At 37.4% G+C, this 12,907-nt stretch overlaps 1 protein-coding gene across 5 annotated transcripts in view; it reads right to left on the minus strand.

Annotated features, from left to right (window-relative positions):
- The window catches only part of MSRB3 (methionine sulfoxide reductase B3), a 51,374-nt gene extending 38,472 nt beyond the window's left edge, over positions 1 to 12,902 (minus strand). Inside the window, exons 1-5 of one of the 5 annotated variants that reach the window (XM_081957424.1) lie at positions 12,291 to 12,476; positions 12,091 to 12,175; positions 6,802 to 6,945; positions 5,819 to 5,925; positions 2,687 to 2,813 (exon numbers count right to left, since the gene is read on the minus strand). In XM_081957424.1, the coding sequence (XP_081813550.1) occupies positions 2,687 to 2,813; positions 5,819 to 5,845 (154 nt within the window). In that variant the 5' untranslated portion in view covers positions 5,846 to 5,925; positions 6,802 to 6,945; positions 12,091 to 12,175; positions 12,291 to 12,476. The other 4 variants (XM_081957423.1, XM_081957427.1, XM_081957426.1 and 1 more) reach the window with 4 other exon arrangements.
- Between the last annotated feature and the right edge of the window lie 5 nt (positions 12,903 to 12,907).

Raw genomic sequence — 12,907 nt, forward strand, 5'->3', positions numbered from 1 at the left:
TTTCTTTCCTTGCAAGGCTCGGCCGGATCGTAATCTTTAAACATTTTTTTTCTTCTATTCCAGAGCTCGGAGCTTAGAAAGAGAGGCAAAAACAGAGGGAAAGGATGTAATACTTCCATCTAAAGGCTAGAGGCTTGGCAACATCTGATAATACAAAGCTATTGGCTTTGTTTACTGAAAGGGTCAGTGTAAAATGTCTTGTGTATACAGGTGTTTCTTTGAAGGAAACAGAAAGCTTTGACCTGAAAAACTTCACTGAATTTGTTTGAAACCTACCAAAAGCCTTGGATGTTTTAGTGGCAGTGTTTATAACCTGGAAAAATGGCTCAATATAAAGAAGAAAAGGGACTAACATTGCAAAGAATTATGCTAGGAATTCAAAAAGTCTTAATAATCACAGAGAGAATTGAAAAGAGACTTGAAATTATAGTTCAAAATACAGAAAATACGGAGGGAAGAGTTGAGAATACTTATAAAACAACGATGAAATTTGAGGACAGAGTTCAAAAAACCACAGAGACATATGAAAGTGATAAGAAAATTGTTGACACTGACAGCAAATCAAGAGTGGAGGGAAATGATAAGTGCGAAATACGGAAAGGAAAGGTTGATGAACTGGAACTCTATCTCAGATGTCAAATATATAGATGAAGAAAGGGGAGAAAATTTGACCGAAACAATGAGAGTAATTTCGGCAGAAGCAGCAGCGATAACAAAAGTCAAGCTGATGAAAGGAACAGACAGAGAGTTTCAAATCTTTATAAGATATGCAATGAATAACAAGTTGTCAAGAGAAGTCCACATAAGACTTATCAAGAAAACACTTAGAATACAGATTCTACAAATGGCAAGAGATATTGGACTGCACTATTTCTGGAAGGATACAGGATGATGAAATGAAATGTCACAATAAAATTTAGTTAAATGTAGTTAAATTTTGAGTACTATGTATAAGACAAAGTAATAATAGCTATAGTCAAATAAATGATCAATAATGATAATAAAGCATTTATATAAACTAGATTGATAATATGAAATTTTATACAAACTATAAGTGAGGATGATGGAGATGATGTTGAAAAACCTTTTTATAAAAGATAAATAATTCTATATAGAATAGAATATAAAGATGTAATATCATTGGATGATTTCAGGATGATGTAATGAAATGCCATAATATAAATTTACTTCAAATTTAATATGTTTCATATAAAAAGGATGTAATAATAGCTATGCTTAATGGGATGTTTAACAATTATAACAATTTGTATACATGTATATTAGATTGATGATACTAATAATGGAAAAAACATGGAATTGAAAATTATTAGAGAATGTTATCAATGCTAAAATAATAGAATGACTTAGAATAGGATATAAAATTGTTTATTATTGGATATATTGAAAATGATATAATGAATCATTATAATATAAATGGATACATATTTAGAATATCTTGTTTAAAATGGAGAAACAATAGTGATAATCAAACAAATGAAGTATAATAATGTATACAAAGATATTTGATTGACAATATGTGATTTTTGATAAAGCTCAAAAGATGACTATGGAAAAACGCAGAAAGACCTTGTAACCAATTGACACACCGTATGCAGTTGAAGAGGTTTTTATGTTATATGTTTTGTGTTTGTTTGAAAATAATTTTTATTAATAATAATATTTTAATCTGTGTAGATTTTAATATTTTAATAAACTTTTACTTGCCCTATAACTTATAAGCCACTCAGAGTCGTCTTGTGGGAAAGATGGGCATCATAAAGATTTGATAAATAGATAAAACAGATGAGAACTTTTTCTACTGTTGTAAAACATGTTGACATGTTGCCTGTGTTTCTTCCACCATTAATGAGCTCTTATATCATACTTTTATTTGGCACTTCAAACATAACATGGTAGAAAAATGTCATTTGCTACTTCACTGGTAGTCCAAGTGGAAATGTTGTCTATACATGTTCACAGACGTGCAAATTGAAGGAAAGCTTCCAAAACCATGACAAGCCTTCAAGAGACTAAGGCTGCATCAACAGTTTGAAGAGTGATTCTTCACATGCACCAATGTGCTATGTGGATTACCCTTTATGAACAGCACTGTTATTTATCCTTATTTTTTGCATTTCAATGAGATTTCTGCTTGATTTGCAGAACTAACAAATACAAAGATAAAGTTATGACCAAAAATTGTGGAAATACAGCAAAATAGTGGGCTAAATTAGTACAGAATTTTACAAGAAAACTTTCATTTGCAACAGCTTGTAAGAACTTTTGTGTTAAATTGATTTTTTTATTCATCTTAAAATGTCACTGAACGTTTCCTGAGATCAAACATATTACCCCTCATCAGATTATAGTATCCCTTGATAAAAATATAGTGCTAGACTATTTAAGACTACTGTTATATTTAAAGACAGCAAAATGCCTATTTATTTATGATCTAAAAAATATAATCCAATTTATCAAACCCTATATAGAAGCTAAAATGCTTGTTACCAATTATTGTTTTGAGAAAAAGCAGTAATGTACAATATAGTTTGAAAGACTTTCAGCTTAGTTGGCTTTAAAAAGCTGATTCCTGATCAAACCACAGCCTATTATTTCCTGTAGCAGAGATGCCTACTCTAGTAGAAAGAACCTCCATATGCATAACCACAAGTAGCACCCAGTCAACCTGAGGGAAGCCCACAGGCTTGCAGGGCCACTGGCTGGCTCTTTGTCACCAAATGCAGTAGGTTGAATGCAGACATCACTGTAATATCGTCACCAACACAACCAGAGGCAAAGAACAGGGGCAAGAGCTGAGTAAGGGAAAAAAAGATGAAAATGAAATTAAAACTTCAAAAAATTAGATACATTCATAGCAAAAACGATGATTATGATTTTTTTCTGAAAGGAAACATACAAGCTTAATAATACAAATAGACATGTATTAAATGAGTTTCTCCCATTCCTTGCACAACAATCTAGCAATTATTCCCAAGAAATAAAGCAACTTACAAACATATATACACAATTTTAAGAAAATGATTTGAAAATGATGACATAAAAACTTCAGAAAGAAACATGGTATTTTGTTCATTCATTATTTTATAGTTAATTTGCATCTAGGTTCCAAAAGTTTGTAAAATAGGGAACTTACTATTACACAATTAGTACCTTAAAGTAGTTGCATTTTTAATAATACCCTCTTCAACTATGCATGCAGCAAGACCTTTCTTTATAAATGAAAAAGAACTCCATGTGCATTAGACTGAACTCCTCAGAAGAATGGATAAAATCAATATAAGGAAAGATATATGAGAAGCCCACATTAAAGGTGTTCTATATAGTGACCACTTCAGTGGTGGGTTTCAAAAGTTTTTGGAACCTACTCTGTGGGTGTGGCCTGCTTTGTGGGAGTGACTTGCCGGCTATGTGACTGGGTGGGAGTGGCTTGCCAGCCATGTGACCGGGTGGGAGTGGCTTGCTGGCAATGTGACTGGGTGGGAGTGGGATGTTAGAAGATCCCAAATGAAGTTAGAAAGGCTGGGTCCCAAACCGAGCTGGCTTAACTGGGATAGGGGGAATAGGGGGTAGAGGTTCACCAAGGACCCTCCTCTCCTTTCTCCTCCTGAGATCGCTGCCTTTCCCCCCAAAAGCAGAGGGCATCAGTATTTAGAGGGAGCGTCTCTCAACTTCCCCCTTTTGTGTGTCACTCTTTCTCTCTCTCTCCTCCCGCCATTTCTCTCCCCCCTTTCCTTCCCCCTCCTTTTCCTCTGCATGGTTCCCTCCAATTTTTCACGCTGAGCCATTGGGGGAGGGCAGAGGGAGAGAGAGAGGCAGATTGAAGGGTGCAAAGAGATGGGGACATCCCATTTTGAGAAGCCCCCCTTCGCAAAAGATCGCTGAGAGGAGGAACGGGAGGATTCCCCACCCCACTCAGCGCTGTTTTCGATGGGAGGCTTTCCCCCCCTCTCAGAGCTGTTTCCCTTCCAAAAGATCTCTGAGAGGAGGAACGGGAGGATTCCCCACCCCACTCAGCGCTGTTTTCGATGGGAGGCTTCCCCCCCCTCTCAGAGCTGTTTCCCTTCGCAAAAGATCACAAAAGATCGCAGAGAGGAGAAACGGGAGGATTCCCCACCCCCCTCAGCGCTGTTTTCCCCCCTCTCAGAGCTGTTTCCCTTCGCAAAAGATGGCTTGAGAGGAGAAACGGGAGGATTCCCCACCCCACTCAGCACTGTTTTCGATGGGAGGCTTTCCCCCCCCTCTCAGAGCTGTTTCCCTTCCAAAAAGATCACTGAGAGGAGGAACGGGAGGATTCCCCACTCCACTCAGCGCTGTTTTCGATGGGAGGCTTTTCCCCCCTCTCAGAGCTGTTTCCCTTCCCAAAGGATCGCTGAGAGGAGGAACGGGAGGATTCCCCACCCCACTCAGCGCTGTTTTTCCCCCTCTCAAGAGCTGTTTCCCTTCGCAAAAGATGGCTGAGAGGAGGAAAGGGAGGATTCCCCACCCCACTCAGCGCTGTTTTCGATGGGAGGCTTTCCCCCCCCCTCTCAGAGCTGTTTCCCTTCCAAAAAGATCACTGAGAGGAGGAACGGGAGGATTCCCCACTCCACTCAGCGCTGTTTTCGATGGGAGGCTTTTCCCCCCTCTCAGAGCTGTTTCCCTTCCCAAAGGATCGCTGAGAGGAGGAACGGGAGGATTCCCCACCCCACTCAGCGCTGTTTTTCCCCCTCTCAAGAGCTGTTTCCCTTCGCAAAAGATGGCTGAGAGGAGGAAAGGGAGGATTCCCCACCCCACTCAGCGGGGGGGAAGCGAGCAATGGAGCGGCTTCTGGACAGGCGGGGGTGAGCGAGTGAGTGACAGGGCCAGGGCAGGAACTTACTTCTGGGTTCATTGACCAACAGGTTCACCCGAACCGGTGCAAACCGGCAGGAACCCACCACTGGACCACTGCTGAGTTACATATTTTTAAAACAATTTATAATGAAGGTAACAAAGATGAGAACCCATCAGAAACATCTAGTGCAGAGTTCCCCAACCTTTCTGAGTTCATGGCTCAGAGTGGGAGAGGGAGGAAACAGAGGATGATTTTGTGTGAGGGGCAAGTGCAAGTGCATGTGTGGGAGGGACAAGTGCAGTATTTGTGGAAGAGACGCTCACCTGAGTAGGACCGCAAGTGCCAATGATGAAGCTTGCACAAATGGGGCCACAATGAGGCTTGTGTGAGTGCAGCCATGATGAGGCTCACATGAGTGGGGCTGTAAGCACCTACGATGAAGCCTGGTAGTGGGCCGCGGTCCACAGGTTGGACAAGTACATTGTGCAAGAATCATACACAATTTCTTTTGCTGTACCCATCTACTTTAATGTTTGTTTACAACAGAATGCATTACAAAATTTCAAATATATTTATATCAAAAACTGGTAATTATTATTTGGAAGTGCTATCAATTTCTCTTGCTAATTTTCTATTTGATAATTGACCAAGCCAGATCAGTATAGAAATATGGTTTATAGGCACTGTAAACAGCAAAGCTGCTATAAACCAATAATATATCAAAAGAGTGACCTGGATTTTTTGGGGGGATGGGAATTACAAAAGAGGCTTGTTAAAGTTCTGAGGAATATTGTGAGAAGGAACAAAGAAGAAATATAAAATTGGTTTATTTGATCAAGGTTAAGATATGTTATTTCTGGTAAACCTTAATGGACTTTCATTGCATTAAGCTATTTAGGGAGTGAAGAGATACTAAAATTGTTTATACTTGCAATGAACTCAGATGTCTATATGTCTACTTTTGTTTCCTTGCTATATTCTTACTTTTCTTACTCTTTTCCTTCTGCACATTAAAAGATGTTCCAAAATCTTCCATTGAGTGAGCTGAATATCTTCAACTTGAACTTGCTATACAACGATCAGCCTTAAGACTGTTAAAAAAAATCACTAGAATAATATCAGTAAATGCCAACAACAGTAGATCAGATCACATTCCAACTGTAGTTCATCTGTCCAGAAGTGTCAGCAACAAAGCAGGATAGGCTATACCTGGCATGACATCATAGCATAAACCCCTTCTTTCTGTTTCTGCAATATGATACTGATGAAAGGTGAAGTATTCATAGTGACATCACTGTGTGCGCCCATACATCTTGAAAGCACATCTTATTGGGCCAGCCCAAGTTGTTTTCTGTTGGCAACTGTCCCTGACTGGCTGTGAGCAGACTAGCTCAAACTGCTGGAATCTTTTTTGCTGGCAAGGAATAATTAAAGCATTATTTTATTTACTTATTTTGCTTGCTCTCTAATTGGACTTTTTAAAAAATTTCCAGGAAATCAATATATCGATTATAGTACAGAAGCCTATGCATCTACCACAAGCTGTTCAAAAGTTTACTCAAAAATCTCTGGGCAATATTTATGAGGAAGAAACAGCAAGAATCCGTTGCATAGATGGTCTGCTGATTATACAGCTTTAGGTCCAAATCTCTGTACTGGAGGGGTATGTAGAGTGCTATCCCCATCCCTCAATTTGTTTCATGCTATATACTTTTCATTATATCTTGAATTACTAATTTAATTTAGAATGTATCTGAGTAAAATACTATTTGGATTACATTACTTCAAAGGACAGGAGCCAAATGTTTATAGAAGCAGAAGTGGACGCAATAATGAGCAAGAAAAGATAAACATGGTAACTGGAGAAGGCGATCAAATAATAAAAAAGGACTACACATTCCAAGCAAGCAAATAAAAATGTATTTTCACTTTGAGAAAAAAAAAGTGTGCAGTGAAAATGTAATTACCTAGCAAAGCTGTAGTCTTACTGGGCTCCAGCAGCTGATCATAAAAGGTCTTCCTATTCTGTTTCATCAACTGTAGCACCAGGCAGCCTGCACGCCTACCAATTGCAGCCATCTGGCATGTGTCAAAGCCTGTGACTCAAGCAACTACAGTGCAACAGGGAGAAAGGCAGTGATATCACTCTTCAGGTCAGGCAAAGAACAAGGATGAATTCTACCTCTAAAAAAGTGGGGCCCAGAGGAGAGAATTTCTAGAACACTTTAACTTAGCAATTTATGATTAAAGATGTTCTCTCCATTAAACTAAGAACAGACACCCCCCCCCTAGTGGTTAGCAGGCAAAAAAGTACAAACAGCAATCTTGTGTTGTTAAAGCTAGATAAAATAGCTTTTGCAAGTCAATGCAAAACAAAGAATAAAGTGTTGATTGACTTGCCCATGGGGAAAACAATTAAATGTTTCAAAAATAGAATACATCCTGTGATGAAAGATAATTGAATGTTTTAATGACATAATACCACTTCAGATTGTACATGGATGTTAATGTTTTAAAACCTTCCCCACCTAAAAATAACCCCACACCTAGTTTTAAAACAGATTAGTTGCTCTGTGCTGCACTGTTATGTGCAACTACTATTATTACTGCAAGAAAAAAATCAGAAGTCTGATAAACACCTTTTCAATTAACAAATTTTAAGTCATAAACTTTCATGAACTGCCTCATTTTATCAAATACATAAATTGCATAGTCTACAAACTAACTTTCCCTCATGAAAGTTAGCAAAATTTCTTAGTCTGAAAAGATACACCAGACCTGATATTCTGCCAGACTAACACAGTTTTCTAAAATTTTCAGAAGATGACCAGATACCTGCAGACATTTTAAAAGGGTTCTCTCAGATTCTAACCATTTTCCAGCATAAGGCTATGCCAGTGAAAGTTGAAGTAAGATTATGACCTACACTTTTTAATTTCTTAATGTTTTCTTACAATCTACCTTAATGATATAATTTGAAGGCAAGCTATACATTATAATGCATTTTGCCAATCACATGGAACACAATTATGCATAGGAACACACACACACACACACACACACACATTTGCAGATGGATTAAGAGACTTAATGAAATATTAAAAACAGAAGTTTTTGGGAAAATAGGGAAGAGAAGTGTACAAAAACAGAATGTTACTCTATACTGATGTATCAGAGCAGAAATTAGAACACGAGCATCAAACTCGTGGCGTCATGTTGCCATCACGTGACATCTTGAGATGTTTTTTCATCACAGAGCTGGGGTGGGTTGGCCTGCACATGATGCATCTGGTCCACGGGCTGCCAGTTGGACACCCCTGATTTAGAACATGCTGGGTAGAGAATTCTGGGAGTTGAGGTCCATGCATTTTAAAGTTGCCATGTTTGGAAAAAATGCAAATTTACGACATGAATTATTGTCAGGATTCCCTTGAGTAAAGACTTTTCTGGCCAATATAAGGAAGCATTTCTTAAATGTCCTATTCTTCATGCATTCCAGCAGCAAAAAAGAGATCACTTCTGAATTGAGGTAATCTGATTATCTAATAGAAAGAGTATAAAAGGCCCTCTTATCTACATCCCCATTTTGGCATCAAAGTGCTTACAGTAACAAGGTTTACAAGGACCTGGGAGAATTATCAAGTTTTACGCATATCAGCATCAAAATGGTAACTTTGATAACTTTCTAATAGAAGTTATGTGCTTGGATTTTTTTTTTGAGGAAAGGTAACTTTTCTCTTTTGAGATTATTTTGGGTTACACTGACAATTAAAACAGGACAATACACTTGGCTCTGTTATTATATTCAAGTAGAAAAACCTAATAACTAATAGGGAAAACCTAATGGCAATACTTTACAGGATTTACAGAGGATTTAATATACTGTATATCTTATTAGAATTTTTTTTCAAAAAATATAATAGTAAAACTTTTGCTTGAAACTTTTAAAACTGCCTTGTGTGTTCCATCCTGAATTCACTTTCAAACATTCACTCATTCCATCAAAGGATAAGAGCTGACATACTGCCTGTTCTTGGCACAGTTACAGAAAGCCTTATCTCAACCAGCAGCTGGAATGAGAATTGGTCCTGTATGTCAGGATAACTGTAACCTAAGAATAATAAATACCATAGAAGATCAAGCAGTGCTTTAAAAACTTACAAAATGATTTAGTTATAATTTATCACTTGTATTTGATATGGCCAATAAAGTACTTTTCTTCCTTCTGTAACAGGGTAGTATAGGCAGAAAGCACATAGGCAGCTAGATGATTAAAAAAAATTGGTTTAGAGTAAGATTTAATGCAGGACATACCAAAGAATTAACTTCTTTGTCATCTCCTGCATTAAATCTTACATTAAAGACCCAATATGTTGACAGGTCAAATGTATTTTCTTAAGCACCATATTAGATACTTAACATCACTGGCATCTCCTGCATTAAACTTATTCTAAATCAGAGATTTTTTTAACCTACTATATACCTAACCATGTGCAACAATTATTTATTCTTGCCATACAACTGTGTCAGTTGCAAAGGACTTTATCAACAAGAAAGCCAAAAATATATTAACTATAAATAAATCAATATCAAAACTCAAAAGTAACCATAAAAAACAAAGATAGGCACCTGTAGTCCAAAAGACATAAAACAATTTCAACCTGTTTAGGGAAATGTACCAAGATGGGGATTACATGTACTTCTGGAAGTAGAGAATTCCATAAATTGATGACTATTACAGAGAAGGGCTACTTTCTCATATCTTACCACGTCCTGTTTTCAACAGGCCCCAAGATTGGCAGATTTAATAATATCAAGTGGTGTGGCCTGATATAAATAGCCATGTACACAAACATTGTGTCCCATGCAGGATAGTATCTTATTTATATATTTTATCCAAAGTGGAGCTACAGAACAATTTATAATTACAATTCCAAAATGCTAAATTGGGATCTCAGGCATTAACAGCAGACTTTTGTTGCTGATGATGGATGCTATAGTATACATTTTCTCTCCCCAAAAGAGGAGGACAAAGAGGAGTAGAGACATTTAGGGGCTGGATGCTGATATATAAGTCAGATCACAGGAATAGCTCTTTCATTGTTCTGAACACCAAAGCAAGTGCCAAACTGAATATTTTTAGACAGTGGAAACTGGTAGCTTAGAAAGTTCACTGCTTTTTATATAGATGGCACAATGGGAGGGGGTACCCTTGCCAAGCAAGTTGGTCTCTATTGCTTTATCGCCTGCTTTTCACACTCAGTGCATGAACAAACTATCTGTCCAACAGCAACTGTTATAGCCTCAATTTAACTAAAATATTCTTACATTTTTAATTAAACAAATGGTTAGTTTTCTGCTTGGCAGAAGACATACGGGAAAAACACTACAAGATTTGAAATAAAGCAAAAGCAAAAGCTAAAATAAAATAAAATAAATTTATAAATAGTAAATAAGATCTTAGTTTTAGCAGTTTGGAGAAACCAGTAGTAGAAAGAAGATTTAGCTTTGGACATATTTCCAAATGTACCTTGTTAATTTATTGCATATAAGTGTTGGCTGCCATAAAACTGCATTTATAACTCTGATTGTCAACTCCAAACAGGAAAAATAAATAGCTTTGCATTGTTTTGTAAGTTTAGAGCAAAAAACATAACACAACCTTTTCCTTCAGACCCAGGGAAACAACTTATCTTTAAGAAGTTTACACTGAATATGATGTTTGAAGAACTGATGAAAACAAATCTAGTACTCTCTTAAAGATTAATTATAATGTAATTCTGTGCTGGGGGAATAGTTTCAAAACTTTAATTGATTTGTGATACTGTAAACTGCCTAGAGTTGCTGGATAGTGAGATTGGTGGCATATACATTTAATAAATAAAAAATTACCCAATTATCAAAAACGTTTATATTTTTATTGGGTTGGAAATATAATTCAATAAAACATAACCAGAATTTTAAAATAGCATGAGAATGTTTTGCTTAAACTATCAAGCATCAAAGAGCATTTTTGGGACTCCTTTCTCCCAAATACATTTAAAACAGCATTGACATAATTACAGAAAACATTTTTCAAAAGCAAACTCAGTTTCATAGGAGTCTTAAATAAAACGATAAGCAACATAGATATTAATGTGCATTCAGAAATGTCTTTGTAATCACTTGGCTTTCTTCCACTCCAACCTGAATTTCTTTAAAAAAATATTTTAACTAAAAAAAATTGGCATGCTGCAAGAATGCATGTTGTCCTTGCAAAGATCCATCCACACTAACAGAACAGCCTGAAAAAACAATGGAATTCTAGAAATTTAGTGCTCTGAAATTGATCATGCCACCATGACATTCACATGGTGAATATACTTTATATGGCTATTTGAATATTTATAAAATATAAAATAAGGTTCTGGCCCAAAACATTTGCCTAACCCTACGTAAGACATCATGTGGCTTGTTTGGTTTCACCATATTAAATGAATCTATTATTGTTTGTAAATCATGATTTATTTGTATTGTACTAACCCAGTCAATTGTGGTTTATCCAGCAAAACATAACTATAAACAATCTGCTAGTTATATTATCTCTGGTAAAGACTAAGGCATTAGAAGAAAACAGATGGTCAATATGAGAACTGAAAAGCAATATATAAAATGGTCCAAACACCTTAAACATATTTAGATTATATTAAAGGTTGATTCTATTAGGCAAAAATCTCCTTTGTTAACTTGCATTAACTGAGAATCCTGAGAGAAAAATGCATTTATTTGTGAACTCTAAAACAGTTACTCTAATCTCTAATCTCTAATCCCCACGGACAAGCAAAATTGCTGGATTAATAACAAACTTTTGCATATTAATATAATGGAAACAACAGCATGCTAGTTGGAACTCTACACCTCCAAACCTGACAAATTGTCAGTGGCCTTATTTCTGTGTCAAATGCTAATACTTTATCTGAACCTTTAAAGAGATTATTCGCTTTAAAAGTGATGTAACATCTCCAATCCCATCCAGAAGTAAATGATCTTTTTTTTAAAAAAGGAGGGCTGGCTTCCCAAAGCAAACTAATTTAGAAAAAAAATCTTAAAGAACTCCATACTCCATTCCCCATTCCAACCTGAATATAAAAAGCAGCCAAGATTCATACTTTGGTTACATATTGAATACCATCACATAATACCTGAATTTAGTTGCAGCCACCACCCAGACAGATTCAGCCTAATCCTGAACAGGTATTCTTGTTTTGATTACATACATTCAAAATACAGATGGGAGGCTTGTATCATCCCAATCTTATCCTTGTTTAATCAGAAGTATGTCCTGTGGATATTGACAGGGTTCTGGAAAGCAAGTGAGGCCAGAGTAATAAGGAAGAAAGGTGTCCTTAAATTAAACCACGCTTATAACCGTTTATTGTGGATTATTCGACTGCGCTGGACCCGAATGACAAAGTACCTCATGACGAGTAGAACTTTTGATGGAACTATCTATCTGGATAGTCAACCTTACTTAATTTTACCAGAGGTTAAGTAAAGCTATCGGTGCTGGACTGCTGCTGGCTGGAATACTTGTCTCATGGCAGTAGGACACCTCCACCTTTTTTCTTCCTTGCTCCTCCCTGCCACAAAGCGCCTTCACCAAGCCACCGCCCTTTAATTTTCAACTCACCGCAGGCCGGATCGAACAATCTAGAAATCCGAATAGAGAGACGGGAGGATAACCTTGCCTTTGCGAGGGATTACGGCTCCCCTATCTGGTATCTACGTAAGAGCTGCTGCTGCTGCTGTCGCCGCCGCCGCGCACAATAAATTCAGGAGCAAGGGAGGCTCAGCGCGCATGGACGGGCGAGGCAGAAAAATAAAGCAGTACAGCCTTGGCAGGAGAAAAAGTAGCTACTGTTCCCGCAGCCGCCTCGGGCCAAAGGGACCTTCCACCCCCACGGTCCAGTAAAAAGACAAGCCAAGCAACCTCTCCAAAAGGCATGACGGGAAATTCCTTGGACGGCAGCTGCTCGATCAGCTCCAAATATGAGCATAGAGCAGAGAGACCGACACTGTCTCAGGACGGGGCGG

This window comes from Natrix helvetica (genome assembly GCF_964273705.1).
Source record: "Natrix helvetica genome assembly, chromosome: 6".
In the NCBI taxonomy this organism is placed as follows: Eukaryota; Metazoa; Chordata; class Lepidosauria; order Squamata; family Natricidae; genus Natrix; species Natrix helvetica.